Source organism: Embiotoca jacksoni, unplaced genomic scaffold, assembly GCF_022577435.1.
Source record: "Embiotoca jacksoni isolate LCO1_2020_lvr unplaced genomic scaffold, fEmbJac1.0.p SCAF_8, whole genome shotgun sequence".
Taxonomy (NCBI): Eukaryota; Metazoa; Chordata; class Actinopteri; family Embiotocidae; genus Embiotoca; species Embiotoca jacksoni.
The window spans coordinates 7,341,551-7,355,319 of NW_027185436.1; the positions used below are offsets into that span (position 1 = coordinate 7,341,551).

A 13,769-nucleotide genomic window follows, 5' to 3' on the forward strand; every position below is an offset into this window, starting at 1 on the left:
GCAATTTCAGTATCTTTGGAATCCTTCAAATAGTACTGCTCTGATTTAGCATTACACCAATATAACATGGTCAGAGTCATGATGCAGTTTAAAAAAGAAATCCCAATCGCTGCTGCAGAGCCAGAGATACATCAGGTGAAGCAATTCATCATTGGGGCTTTTCTCTGGAGCCATAAAAGGGCTTTTTCACATACATATTAATATTTTCCAAGAACAATACACAAATGTGTCAAATATATGGGGGTCTGGGGTTTATTTAACAAAACAGACAAAACTAACAATTCTATCTCTATTCTATCTAACAACCAAAGCATTCAAAGTTTTGTGACCTCTTCTATTTTTAGGGTTTTTATATATAATATGACAAAAAACACGAGAGAAAAACTTGTGAAAGTATCTATTAATGTTTCATAGTTCCTGGGATATTTAACTCTTTTGTTTGATGCTTTCACCTTTTTATGAGCGTTGGAAATCTATTTTCGAGCTCTATATCATTAGATGATTTTTATCAACCGATGGAGTTTGACCAGACATCCATGGTAACCGTACAGCAAAACCACATTAATTTCACATATGCAAAAACTCAAGTGATGACATGTGACCACGTACAGGTTTTATTGTCCTCATGTGAAACATGTATTTCTGTTTGAATGACAAAAATCCTTGGGAGATACTACTGTCTTAATCCAGTGTTTCATCACTTTATAGCAAATTAAAGACAGAGGAGTAAATGGGTGTGTTTGATATGCTGTTAAAGAGTCATCACCTGGCAACAGAAAGTTTAAACTAAACAGCTTCAAATAGGAGCCAGCGCTGTAATTACAACTCTGCTGTAAGATCATGTAGCCAGTATTGTAATTAGTTGTTGTCACACTATACTTAACAGCTATAAATCTAACCCTGACCTGAAATTGACAGTGTGAATGGGAGCAAACATGTATTTAAACCAGATCCCTACACACACACACACACACACACACACACACACACACACACACACACACACACACACACACACCAATGCATACACCACAACCCTCTGCTTCTCCATTGACCCACACACACAAATATGAATTCAGAAGCGCAGCAAAACAAACAACAACAAAAAACACTTAAGCCGACACACGCCTGTTCAGAGTGAGATTTTGGAGCATTGAGATTACAGTAAATGTATTAGGCAGAATAGGTGACACTGTCAAGTTGAATGTGGAATTATGTCAGCTTTACACTCTGCACTTCAATGTCACATGTCTACATTGGCTTATCCGTGTGTTGATACACACCAACACAGAAATGGGGCTAATGTACACACAAATACAGATGACTTCCACTGAACAAATACCTTACCTGAGGCTTCTTAATTCACTTGTGTAATGAAATATTTATCCTTTTGTGTTATGTAGATAACAATGTAACAGCCCAACATTAAAACTAGAGCAAACACAAACGTGCTGCAGCGGATTTATCAATTCACCATAAAGCACCGTTTACCTTGTCAGGGAAGGCTTTTCTGCTGTGTAATAATGAAGAGATATCATTCACTAAATGTTAAATTGCTCTCTGCACCATCAGTTCTACCATCACGTGCATAATTATACTGACACTGCTTTCAAAACACCCTGGCATGATCTGTATTCTCTCCGCTCTGTTCACATCTCGTCCTCTCTCTCTCTCGTGTGTTTCCTTTCATTTATTCTGCAAAAAAATATGAGCTTTTCATTTCCATAACGTATTTTCTTCTACCTGCAATCAAATTAAACCTTCCCAGGGCAGGGTCCAAAACTGAATTAAGAAGATTAATAGAAAAATGTCAGTCCTCCTGATGTAATACCTGAGGAAAGCTTGTTCCTTCTTTAACCTTTTTCTTCTCCACCATGTCTCATTTCTCAGAGACTCTTGGGTGGAATTCCTCTCGGGAAACATTGAGATGATAGGTCAAATGGGAGCGCTGCGGGACGCTTACGGACGTGCAATTCAAGGGATATATTTAGACTTCAAAATGGGATCTCTAGACATCCATGGATTTTCTTTTTGATTCTATTTTAGGTCCTGTATCCTGCCCAGTGTTTATTTTTTGCTGAAAATTGTTTTGGCCACTTTACAGCTCCTGAAAGCCTCCTTCCAGCTATGTGTTAAGTTTCCTCAGGGACTTCCCGATCCTCCCTGTAAATAGGAAGTCACCTCTGATTAGAGTTCAAACAATAGCAGAAGAATAGGGCCTGTGCTTACCTTTCCCATTGTGTTGTACTCCATAGCAATTTCCCGAAAGAAGAAGTAGATGAAGTCCCCATAATTGACTGCCTGGACAAAATAGGGCTCTGCAGGAGAAAAGAAAAGAACATATGAGTCAAAGTGACGTTTTGGTGTGACAAAACAGTTCTGACAATATTTCACAGTAAACAGACAGAATATCTGTCATATTATGCAGAAAAGCTCTGACTGTGAACCTTGAACGCCTCAATCTATCATCCATCATATCAGCGAAACAATTTGCATGCAAGTAGACACAGATCTCTCTATTGAGATTTGACAGCCTGGACTTGTGCTTGTTTCTCCCCAGGGCAGAGCAATTTCAACTCTACCGAGGTAGGTTGGCAAAATGACTGCATCAAACAGAGCATGTTGCATTAGCATAAGTGCTTCTGCTCCTCATACCTTCATTCATACACAGAGGTGCAAACACTTGTTTGCACATAAATCACAGAAATACAAACACATGATGGACCATCCCTCTCAAAACACTTGTTTGTTCTCTAACTTGTCAGTCAGCTTGGTGCTTTCCAACCATGGGGACTTTGTTTGTGTGTCCGCCACTCACCTTTCAGCCATTTGGAGTCATGTTTGACAGTGCGCAGAGTCGGGCTGTCTCCAAGGCTACGATAGATGACCGAATCGATCGCTAGAAAGTCTGTTACGGTGGCCGAGTACAGCTTGCCATCTGGAGAGGGAACACGGAGACAGAAAGTGCAATAAGGAGGAAAGATGGTGAGGAAGAGAGGAGGAGAGTGAAGAGGGAAAGACCCATAAAGGAAGAGAAAAAGGTGAAGAGAGTTAAGTTAAATCAAGAGAGAAACACATAAAGCCACTCAGAGAATCCTGCTCTCTGTGACTGGATACACAAACATGTTTCAGATGGACCTAGAAAATGAATGAATCACACAAACCGAAAGGACTCTGATAGACGACAAACAGGCTGTACACACACTTAAACATGTTACACATTTGTAATTGCCCAATCTTGTAACACTCTACAAAAGTACAAACAAACACTTGAAGCTCTGCGCTCACATACAGTCTTGGAGTGCCACAGAAAGCCACGGTCACACACTTACACGCACGTACACACACACACATGCTTCCCAAACACAATCCACCAGCAGCATGACCGCAGCCTGCCTTGGCTATAACCACGGTGGAAACTCAAACTACATAATTGAAAGGATCGCAGTCAGAGGAACCCTCTTGATTACTCAGTGCTTCCAGCTCCTTCCAAGCAGCTCTGCTACACATTAACTGGTCAAGCTCGGCATTTGCTCTCATGCTCTGCTTTGAACCAGCAGGGACAGCTCATCAATACTGCCATAAATCGGTTCACAGCAAATGTGAACAGGGACTGGATGTCTTTAACAGCCTGTGGTTCCGTTGGATCAGAAGAATCGCATCCCGCCAACGGAAATCTGACTCATTCTGGTCCCATCCATTTCTGACTTGTTTTTAATCTTATGCATTTTGAAAGAAAGCGAACGAGAGACAAAGAGGACGAAAGAAAAGTACAATAAATAACCGAAGATAGATGACTGATGTTTTTTTGTGGTACCACAATGTTACTGATGTGTTTCCAAAGGCCTCTAATGTAGCCCCAAGTTCGATGATTTGCTCTAGTGCATGCAACACAGATTGACTTTAGTTTTTGACATGTTGTCAGAGTGCTGCCATTAGAATAAACCGCAGGGTATTAGGAACAATATTAAATACAACCGCAACTAATCCCTCACTCAAATACATTCAACTTTCCCATCTAGTTCAAACATGTTTCAGTGTTTAATAACTGCAGAGAGCAGAAAATTTGGATTAATGTTTTGGCCTAATGGCAGTCACTAACTATCACACAAACTTAATCTACTTTCACCTCATGGAAACTTGTGTTTCTCTCACAGTGATGACACAGTAAAAGATAATTGTCAATTCGACACACACAGATAGGTTTAAACTTACCGGCGAAGAGGGCAACGTTGGCGTGCTTGGCATCATACGGACAGCGAGCCATCCCACTGATCTCCTCTCCCAGAGCCTCCAGGGTGTCCATCTAGGGTCACGAATGAGGTGAAAGGTCAAGAAAGGGTCAAAGCAATGTAGTGCATGGTGTCAAACAAAACAATGGACTTGAAATAAAACGGGGGAAGTGTTGGACAACGAAAATCTGAAGGCACTACAATAAAAAAAAAAAGTCGCGTTAAAGTGGAGAAATATGGTGTGAGTCATGATAAAATAGCCCCAAAAAGCTGCGTTGCCCAGCCCAGGAGTATTTCCATCTAACTCTGACCCACACTAATGTCCCTTGAATGCCACTCTGGTGTCAGACTGAGGGCTGTCAAAGCAGCCAATCTGGGAGTATCCGTGAAACTGTCACGGAGAGGGGAAAAAACAAACATTTTCCACAGCAACATGTTTCTCAGTATGAGTGGATGTGGTTTGCTTCCCCTTGCCATCTTTTATCCTTCAACTATACTAGTGTTAAAGAAGAGTTTTAACAACCCTCCAGACAGATCTTCAATCCATTTACTGCAGTGCTTTCCCCTGCCCTGATTTCTAAAGTCTGTGCTTTTGCTGTGAAGAGGGAAAAAAATGGGCTAAGGAAAAATGGGTGAGCACACAGCCCTGAGCAGGGAACGTGAGTATTTTTCACTAGACCACAATAGTTTTTAAATAGTAGATCACACGGTAGTCATTATTTTAGTCAGTTTTTGCAGCTTCGACTTTGCCTGATGCAAAGAGCTCTTCTTTGGGCAAAACATGCTTCCTGATTTTGTGTGTTTCAGGAGAAATCTTTATTTTAATTCTGCATCTGGATTATTTAAAAGTAGTGTTTTTAGTACGGGGAGTCGATTTTGAATCTTTTTGCATTTTTAAAAAGCGCTAATTAAAGTCTTGGAGATGATATCTCTGAATTGGAATTTGGACAAGTTTTTCTTGTTTAGCTGCAGTTCAATTGGCAGGGCATGGCAGAGGATCAGATGTGGGTGAAAGGTCACTATCATCCCACCATGGGTAGGCTTGTCTTCCCCAGCACGCCTCAGGACACTGTCTTACCCTGGCAACAAACCAGGGATACACACAAACACACACACACACACACACACCACACACACACACACACACGAGATAGAAAAATAAAAGCCATACTGCACTGACCAGAGGCTGAGGTCAGAGAAGATTACTATAGACACAGCTTCACAGTCCACAATACATAGTCATTTTTCTTCCCTATCTCTGTTTCTATCTCTCTCGTAATATACCTCCTCGCTTCCTCACTTTCTCCCTTTCTCTTGACAAAGAGGATCGTAGCTTGCCAACGCTCCAAACTGCTTACGCCGCCCTTTCTGGTCTCTAAACAGGTCATTTTGTTTTCTATTCCTGTCTCGGCGGAAACGGTTATCATCTGCCCACTAAAAAGGTCACACACACTCCGGCACAACGCTGGAAAAGCTTGCCAGAGAAATTGTTGAGGCTGATTTGGCAGAGAAAATTACGAGTGACCTTTTACAACAAACGCAGAACCACCAGCAGCAGAGCATTTCTCGATTTCACATTCCCTCTGTTTCTTCAGAAATTAAAGCAGGATAATATATAGAGGCAGGCTGGACATATATTGTCATTAGGCAGGGGAGACTGTAATTATAGATTAGACTGAGTTAGTCATAAGAGACGTGAGTAGCTGAAGGTCAGGTGCGTCCACTGAATCAGAGCATCGAGCATCTGGGTGCACAGAGTGACATGGGAACTCGGTTAAGCTTGAAACGTCAGCAGCTTCTGTGTCATCTACCTAACACAAACACTCCCTCCTTCTCTGACACACCACAAACATACATTCGCGGCATCCCCCGCCCCTCCAGCTCCTCAGTTGATTTCACCAAGGTAGTGACCTCTGTCTACTGAGCTTGGCTGGCTGTCACTAATCTATTCCTGCCGTTTGAACAGAGGAAGACACTCCCAGCCCAGCCACAGATATGCACACAGCGCCAGTCTCCTGTCAAGTTGGCATGTGCAGAGAAACAACAGCCACTGCTCACTTCCACGGCGTTCCCCTTGTCTAAAGCAATATCCAGTATTTTTTGAAAAAGGGCACTAGAAATCCATATCACTGAAACACTGAACCAGAACAGTTTTAAACATTTCCGTAAAGATCAGGTTTTGATCAGGGTTTTTTTTTGCCTCGTTTATGTTGTCAACTCCACTGGCTGTATAAAATAAAGAAGTGCTTCAGCTTTGTAGAAACACAATTCAAACTAATGGGATATTGCCACACTTCGTCAGGCCGGCTGTAACAACGCATTGTTGTGTAGAGAGGTACTGAAGCTCAGCGGATGAATGTACTGTCACCTTGGCTTGGGGTGTAGTGTATCTAGATGAATTAATTACTACAAGAGCTCATTGGGGTTTTCCATAGGCTATATGCTAATCAATTAGACAAACACAATGTAGATACAAAACATGCCCATCAGGAGTGTTATAATTGGTTCAGCATCAGCTTCAGTATTCAGGGTGAGGGACACGTTCTGATTCTGAGTCTTTGTTGTTGTTTTTTTAGGAGGACTCTTTTATGGGCTCTATTTATCATTGCTGAGGGATTTGTGAAATCTTACTGAGGACAAACATAGGGTAAACTGAGCCAGCGTCCCACTTATTAACTGGTTGATTGAAAAAGCATCCTTGAAATATTATGGACTTACATAAAATGAGCACAGTAATACTTACAGTATATGTACACAGAACTATCCTTTTGTGCAAATTGGTGGTTCCAAAGTAATAACCGGTTTAAGTAGTTAGAGATTTTGTTCTAATTGTTGGTTTCCAAAAGAGCAGCCACTGGCACACTGCACTGGTCCTGGCATACTGATAAATTCTTAAATTGGTGACCTGCAGTTTGCAGGTGGGTTCGGTCTCAGGACATTTCTTTGTATGCAATCCATATTTCCACCTGCAACAACCTTCTCTAACCATAAAGGTCAAGTGCACAAGTTCACACCTGGGCCAGAAGCAGTTGTGTAAACCAAACAAGGACACGTCTCCCTGGGAGATTAATCGTTATGGCCCATTTCTCTGCAACCTGTTTCTGAGCACTGGAGGATGAAACCTTTCCCTGACCACCTTTAACTCCAGAGCAGGAAGCTGGAGTCTTTGCAGCTGTTGAAATATTTAAGCAATAGGGAAATAAACTCATTTATCAGAACCTTCACCTTTCTGAAGTCATTGATCTTTTTGAACGAGATGTGTGAACAAACATTGTACACACCTGAGCATAATTTGGTTAATTATGTGTCCTTACTGATGTACAGTTCAAGTGTTGTAATGAACATTGTGAATCAAACAGCTTGTGGAAAAGCTGAAGTAAAAAAGGAAAGTGTGGATGTATTTTCCCCTTGTTGATTACAAAAAATCTCTGTGTACACGACTCATTTCAAATGCAAAGACCTGGAAATTTCCCAGTACTCCTCAGTCCACCAGTAACAGGGACACATCACTTGGGAGTCGCTACCACCAAGACTCCCACTGATTCCCCGTTGCTTCACCCGGCAACAGGCGATGAAACTGACTCCAGTCATATATCAGCCCAGCTGGATGGGGTGTTTATTATTACAACACAGCAAGGGAGTGACAGAGGGAGAAAGCGACAGAGGGAAAGATGGCGGAGTGGTGGGAGCAATGGAGGGGGAGAGGAATTAAGGCTGGCAGGAGAGAGGAGAAGACGAGAGGTAGGAGGGAGCAAGGGAGGATGAATAGAAGAGGGAGTTGGGTGCTGTGTGGTGCTAAGGGAGAGGACTACGCCATCCTGCCAATGTGTCTGTCCATGTTTTTTCTATATGCATATATTTGTGTGCCTCAGTGTGTTTGTGTAGAGTAGATACTGCCAACATAAAGCGAAGGGCAGATAATGAGAAGAAGCTAATGACAAGAGGAAATTGATAGTTTTGAGGAAAAAAAAACAACAAAGGATTTCAGAGCGAGGAAAAACTAAAGAGGTAACCAGGCAGGAAAGGTGTTAGAACAGAAAACATCATGGGGTGTTACTGGTTTGGGCGGGCGCCCTCCCTGCCCCCTCTGTCTGCCTCCACCTCTGCTCTCCTCTTATGCCTCCCGTTCCCTCCCGCTTGCCCTCGCAGCGTTGTTGATTAATGTGGGATGAGGCTGGCCCCGAAACAGAAGCTCTTTTCAGCGCTGTCACACTGGGGAGATGGAGAGGCAAACTGTGGCCAAGGTGGATTTAACCACACACACACACACACACACACACACACACACACACACACACACACACACACACACACACACACACACACACACACACACACACACACACACACACACACACACACACACACACACACACTTTTGACCAAGCAGAGCCCAGCATGCCATCAAAGGCCTGGTATCTGCCCAGAAAGTCGGCTAGCCTGCCAGCAGTACAGTGTATGCGTGTGCTTTTGTGAAATGTGTGTGTGTGGTATGGTTACATGTTTGCACAGTTGTCAGTGTTTGCATGGGTGCATACACACTTTTGTTTCTGCATGCAGCTGAACATTTGAATCTACATTTCCATGTTTATAATCCAATTTCAGTACTGGCACAATAATTCAATCATTTCTCAACTAAAATGTCTGTTTGATTCATAAGTGAGTGGAACTATTTCTGAACCTCTTCTACCTTAGAGGTCCAGGCACCGGGACAAGATCCTTTCTGTTATACGAACGCACATTCACTGAGGAGGCCACCTTGTATGATTCAAATAGATGTTGCATTTGTTGTGCTTCATTTCTGTTGCATTAGACTAGGTAGAGTTGCAGTAAGCAATTTTTAGAACAGGTTCAATAACATCACTGTTTACTGACCCGTTGTTATAAGGCTGCTATTTACAGAACTCTCTGGTTTATAGATTTGACTCAGTTGAGTTTTTCAAATCTCACTATGGCCTGGTGATAAGGATAAGGAGGCATATTGTTTTTCAAAATTCTCCAAAGTATGTATCATCCATAAAGCCCAGGGTTGTTCAGTCTCGCCATACAGTTTTGCGAATGTTACTGACCAAATTCGAGGATGTTTTTTCAAGTGGAAATTTCTCAAAACAGCCTTGGGCTTAAGAGGTTAAAGGAAACAGTTGCAGGCAAATTAACGGACTCAAGTCTGGAAGGGCCCAGATGTACTGAGCTAATATAAAACATGGAAACATATTTTAATGAACACTTATAAAACAGTTGTATGTTATGGTGTTATAGGCAGATGTTTATCTTTTCATAAAATTTATAAATAAAGTACTGATTTATATATATATAATGCTCCTGTGTGTATTCATTGCCATTTTAGAAACACTTCCCCTCCCTTCCTCTTAACTCCAGCTGACTAGCAGCAATATCGGTGCAGTAACAGCTAAAACACAAACCTTGAAACCATAACCAGAGGCGCCATAAAAGCTAACCACGCCTGATAAATGCGGAGACATAAATCCCGCTTTCCCTGCAGGAAGAGTCAGTGAATCGAGAGACGTCCACTCTGTGTGCTTAGCATGCTGAACCACAAAGGCACCGGAGCGGAGATGTCTTGTTTTTCTGGTAAACAGATCTAGTGAACCAAAGTAGGAGAGTTTTCCCCACAGGCCACCTAGATAACATTTCCGTGTGCTGTGACCGTCGCATTACTTCCTAACAAACCAAACAATAGCATCCTTCAGGACAGACCCACTGCTGAGTGTCCCTCGCCTCCTGTCTGTATAACTGTCTGACTGTATGATGCTGTTCAGATTTGATTTCACCTCATGACAGTGCACAGTCACTCTACAATATAACTCTTTCTCATACTTGAATGAAATGACATTGATATTAACGTTAATATTTGGTGGGTTGTGAGCAGATTTCAGGCAAATGAGCACTTTATAGTTTAAAAAAATAGATACAATTTAGATAATACCAATTCATTATTTATTATTTAGCCTTGGCTGACCTGTTAGCTCCGGCAGATGCATAAGCATGGTCTTGTAAATGAGCTAAGACTGACTCATTGTGGCAATTCTGCTCACTTTTCACACTGGAGCATCAAAAAAACATCAGATTTATGTCACCAGGGAAGGAAAAAATTGGGCAGTTTGAACACAGCCCATCTGCTTTTTATGTTTGTCCATCTGCCTCCCTGTATACTGAGATTTTTTTCTTCTCTCCATGTCTATTGTTTATTGACATCTCTATTTTTGTCCACCAAGTCAGTCTTCATGTCTTCCTTCACTTTGTATTGACCCAAGCTCAATAAAATGCATCTCCTCTTTTCACGGTTTAAATTTTTTTCTGAAGGAATCTTGAAACTATACTAAATATGACCACGGAGATGTTTACAGGAGAAGGTTGAATCGCATTTCAGGACTGAGCCTTCACTTGCATTTCACAGTGTGAGTGTGTGTGCATGCGTGTGTATGGAATGAGGTAGGTTGTTCGGTTCCCCTGCTTTTAAATCGAGCGTGTCAAAGTACACCTGGAGATAAAGACATAGGAGGAGGACCGGCTAAGTGGTGAGAGTCATCCATCTATGTCCACAGCTCCGTAGCTCACCCCCTCTAAACTCTCACATGGCTGGGGTCGAAAAATATGTTTGTTTGTGTGGGCGACAGACTAGGACGGACAAAGTGGAGCGGAGTTTTAAAACACTGTATGTGTACAGTATGATGAATCCCTGCCATTGAGGTCAAAAAAGAGGCAAAGAGCACCAAAGAGTAGTTTTTACATGCGTGTAAATGTGTGTGTTTAGAGTCTCTACCTTGTAGGTTCGACAGGACGGGTTGAAAGCATTTGTTCCACAAACAAACAAGGTGTCATCATTTTGCTGCAGGAGGACTTTGATGAAATTGTGACACTCATCCTTCAGGGAGCGCCGGGCAACAAAGAGACAAAAGAAAACAAGAAGAGAGGAAGTCCATGGTGACATTTGTGTCTTTGTTGTAAACACTTTCACATCGATAGCTACGTGTTTTTTTTTTTTTTAAACAAGAGACTTTTTCTCTTCTTTCTTTCAATACACCATGTCGTGCTCTACAGACAAGTGAGAAACATGTGTAACAAACATCAAACAAGTAATCATGATATGCAGCATTACCTCATGGCACATAAAGACACGGTTACAACAGATCTTAGGGTGCAATTTAACATCTTTGTAATGAAACAATTATTCCTTTTTAAATTGAGAGAAAATAAAATTATACTGGCATTAGACATGTAAGTTTCCACTGCTATGGTCTATAAATTATGATTGCAGAAGGTTATATGATCTGCAGGCAGTGTGTTATTGCACCTCCAGGGTCCTGTGTCTGTTAATGTGTATGTGAGAGAGAGAGAAAAAAAAATCGAGATGGTGAGCGATTAGATCTGTTACACTATCAGGTATTATGTGTGATTGAATGAAGATGTTTTCTGAAGAATAAGGTGGCATTTGTTCTATAAATGAAGTCAGGGTGCAAGCACTGAAGTTGTGTGTTGGACAGTGTGTGTGTGTGTGTGTGTGTGTGTGTGTGTGTGTGTGTGTGTGTGTGTGTGCGTGCGTGCGTGCGTGCGTGTGTGTGTGTGTGTGTTTTCTCTACCTTGTGCTTCCCTTTCATTCTGCAAGTGTCCACATCTGCCTGTCTGGACTTCCATGTCATTTTCTGAAGAAAAAAAAAGGGACATGAAGGAGAAAAGGAGAAAAGGAGAGTGTCAGACAGCTGAACCTCAAGGAGAAAAAAACGAGGTCGATTATCCAGCTACACTCTGATCAATAATCATCATCTGAGTTTCTCCATTATTGATTCCCCTCATGAGGCACCTGTTCTGAGGTGAACTTTATTCTAAACTGTTTGGAGATCAGTTTTCCTCCTTGAACATCCATTTCTCTGCCAGACAGAAAGAAATACGATACTGACCCCGGATCAGAACAAAGTCTGTCTAAGGACAAATCCTGCCTCAGACTGGAGAGCAGGTTTGTGGATTGATAGGCTGGCCATCCTTGTGCAAACACACACACTCATGCACTGCTTTGGCCTGCGGGTGAGCGCTAGTCCATACCTGTCAGTCAACTACAAACACAAACTTATACACCCTCTTTCACTGTCACACACACTGATCAGTCAATGTTAAGTTATATCTGCTCTTCATCCAACCGTGCACACACATGCACACAAATCTCCACCTCTGTGGTCTCTGCCCTGTGTGGCCCGAGGGTCAGTGCTGAGCCACAGGTTCAGACCACTGCATAGCCGTCGCTGTTGGACAATTTGTTTGGAGCTCAGACGCTGATTGAAGACTCTCAGTCATCAATCAATCTACATGTTTCCCACCAGCCTTTCATCTGCAGCCTGCTCTCATTAAGACCCACTCACCGGGCTTTGACATTGAAGTGGATGAGGTGGAGGGACGCCGGGTTGTTGTATACATGAGAATGGCCTTGTTTAAATTCTGTTTGCATGCATTATGTTGTGGGCAAGTGATGCCAGCGAGGAGTGGTTGGAATGGAATGGAGAGTGGGTTATTACGGCCGAGGGTAAATATGAGGCGCTTTTTGAATAATCTGAAACTATACAAAAGGATGTTCTCCCACTCTGCATCCATCCGGTGTTTCTCACCCTTCTGCTATTCATCTCACCTTTGCTTTCCCTATCTTTTACCTGCTTATCTTCATCTATTCATTCCCCTGCTCCTTCTCCCTCCCTCACTTCCACTCCTGTCCTCTCAGCTTCCGTTACACACCCATAAGTCCTTCCGCTGTCCCACTGATGAGTGTGAATGACGCAGGCAGTTTGCTAGCTGATTGATTGGATAATCTTCTTAACGGGGTCACCATGGCAAGCATGGAAGGCTCACACCGGTGAGCGGGTGAGTAAGACTGCTGGCAGGCATATACAGTCCGAAATGTATACGCCCACGTGCTCACACAAACACACAGTGGCAGGTTATTAGGGTTACACTGTCAATCACAGCAAGCTGAGAACAACACATCCTCAAAGAGACAGACGTCTCACTCACCTTACTGAAAAAGATCTCGTCACTGTTGGCAGTGTCCGTGTCCACCGTGTATATGTGATCCCTGCAAGGGATCGAGGGCGGACAAGAGAGGGAGGGGGGGGGGGGGCAGTTCGGGAGAAAGCAGCGAGAGAGATGAGAAGATAAGAGGTCAGACAGCAACAGACAGTCAAAAATTCAACAAACAATAAACCCTTTTCTTTTCTTCCCTATGCTTTCCCCCTGCAGGCAGCAAACAACGTCAGAAAATGGGGCTTTGTATAAACTTTGTTCAAACTTCAAAAAATGACAATAAACAAAAGGAGGCCAAAGCTATTTGCTCTGTCAGACAGAAACAGTCAACAAAGGTTTAGAGCGCTGTGGCACAGGCCCGGGGACAAAAGCCTCTTTGTCCCAGAAAAAGGTCTTGAAGGGGGGTGAGGGAGGAGGGAAGGTTGAGACGGGAGGTGCCAAGTCACTCAGAGCTGTTGAGGTCAATTAAGCCTAGTGTTTGAGCCACAGGAAATCTATACTAACATTCAT

General features: G+C 42.7%; 1 protein-coding gene across 2 annotated transcripts in view; it reads right to left on the reverse strand.

Annotated features, from left to right (window-relative positions):
* Positions 1–13,769, reverse strand: part of sema6a (sema domain, transmembrane domain (TM), and cytoplasmic domain, (semaphorin) 6A) — a 106,671-nt gene that overhangs the window by 33,361 nt on the left and 59,541 nt on the right. For both annotated transcript variants that reach the window (XM_069178005.1, XM_069178004.1), the window contains exons 4-9: positions 13,251–13,311; positions 11,834–11,896; positions 11,017–11,118; positions 4,216–4,306; positions 2,819–2,938; positions 2,230–2,318 (exon numbers count right to left, since the gene is read on the reverse strand). In XM_069178005.1, coding sequence (XP_069034106.1) covers positions 2,230–2,318; positions 2,819–2,938; positions 4,216–4,306; positions 11,017–11,118; positions 11,834–11,896; positions 13,251–13,311 — 526 coding nt within the window. The remainder of the gene's footprint in view (positions 1–2,229; positions 2,319–2,818; positions 2,939–4,215; positions 4,307–11,016; positions 11,119–11,833; positions 11,897–13,250; positions 13,312–13,769) is intronic.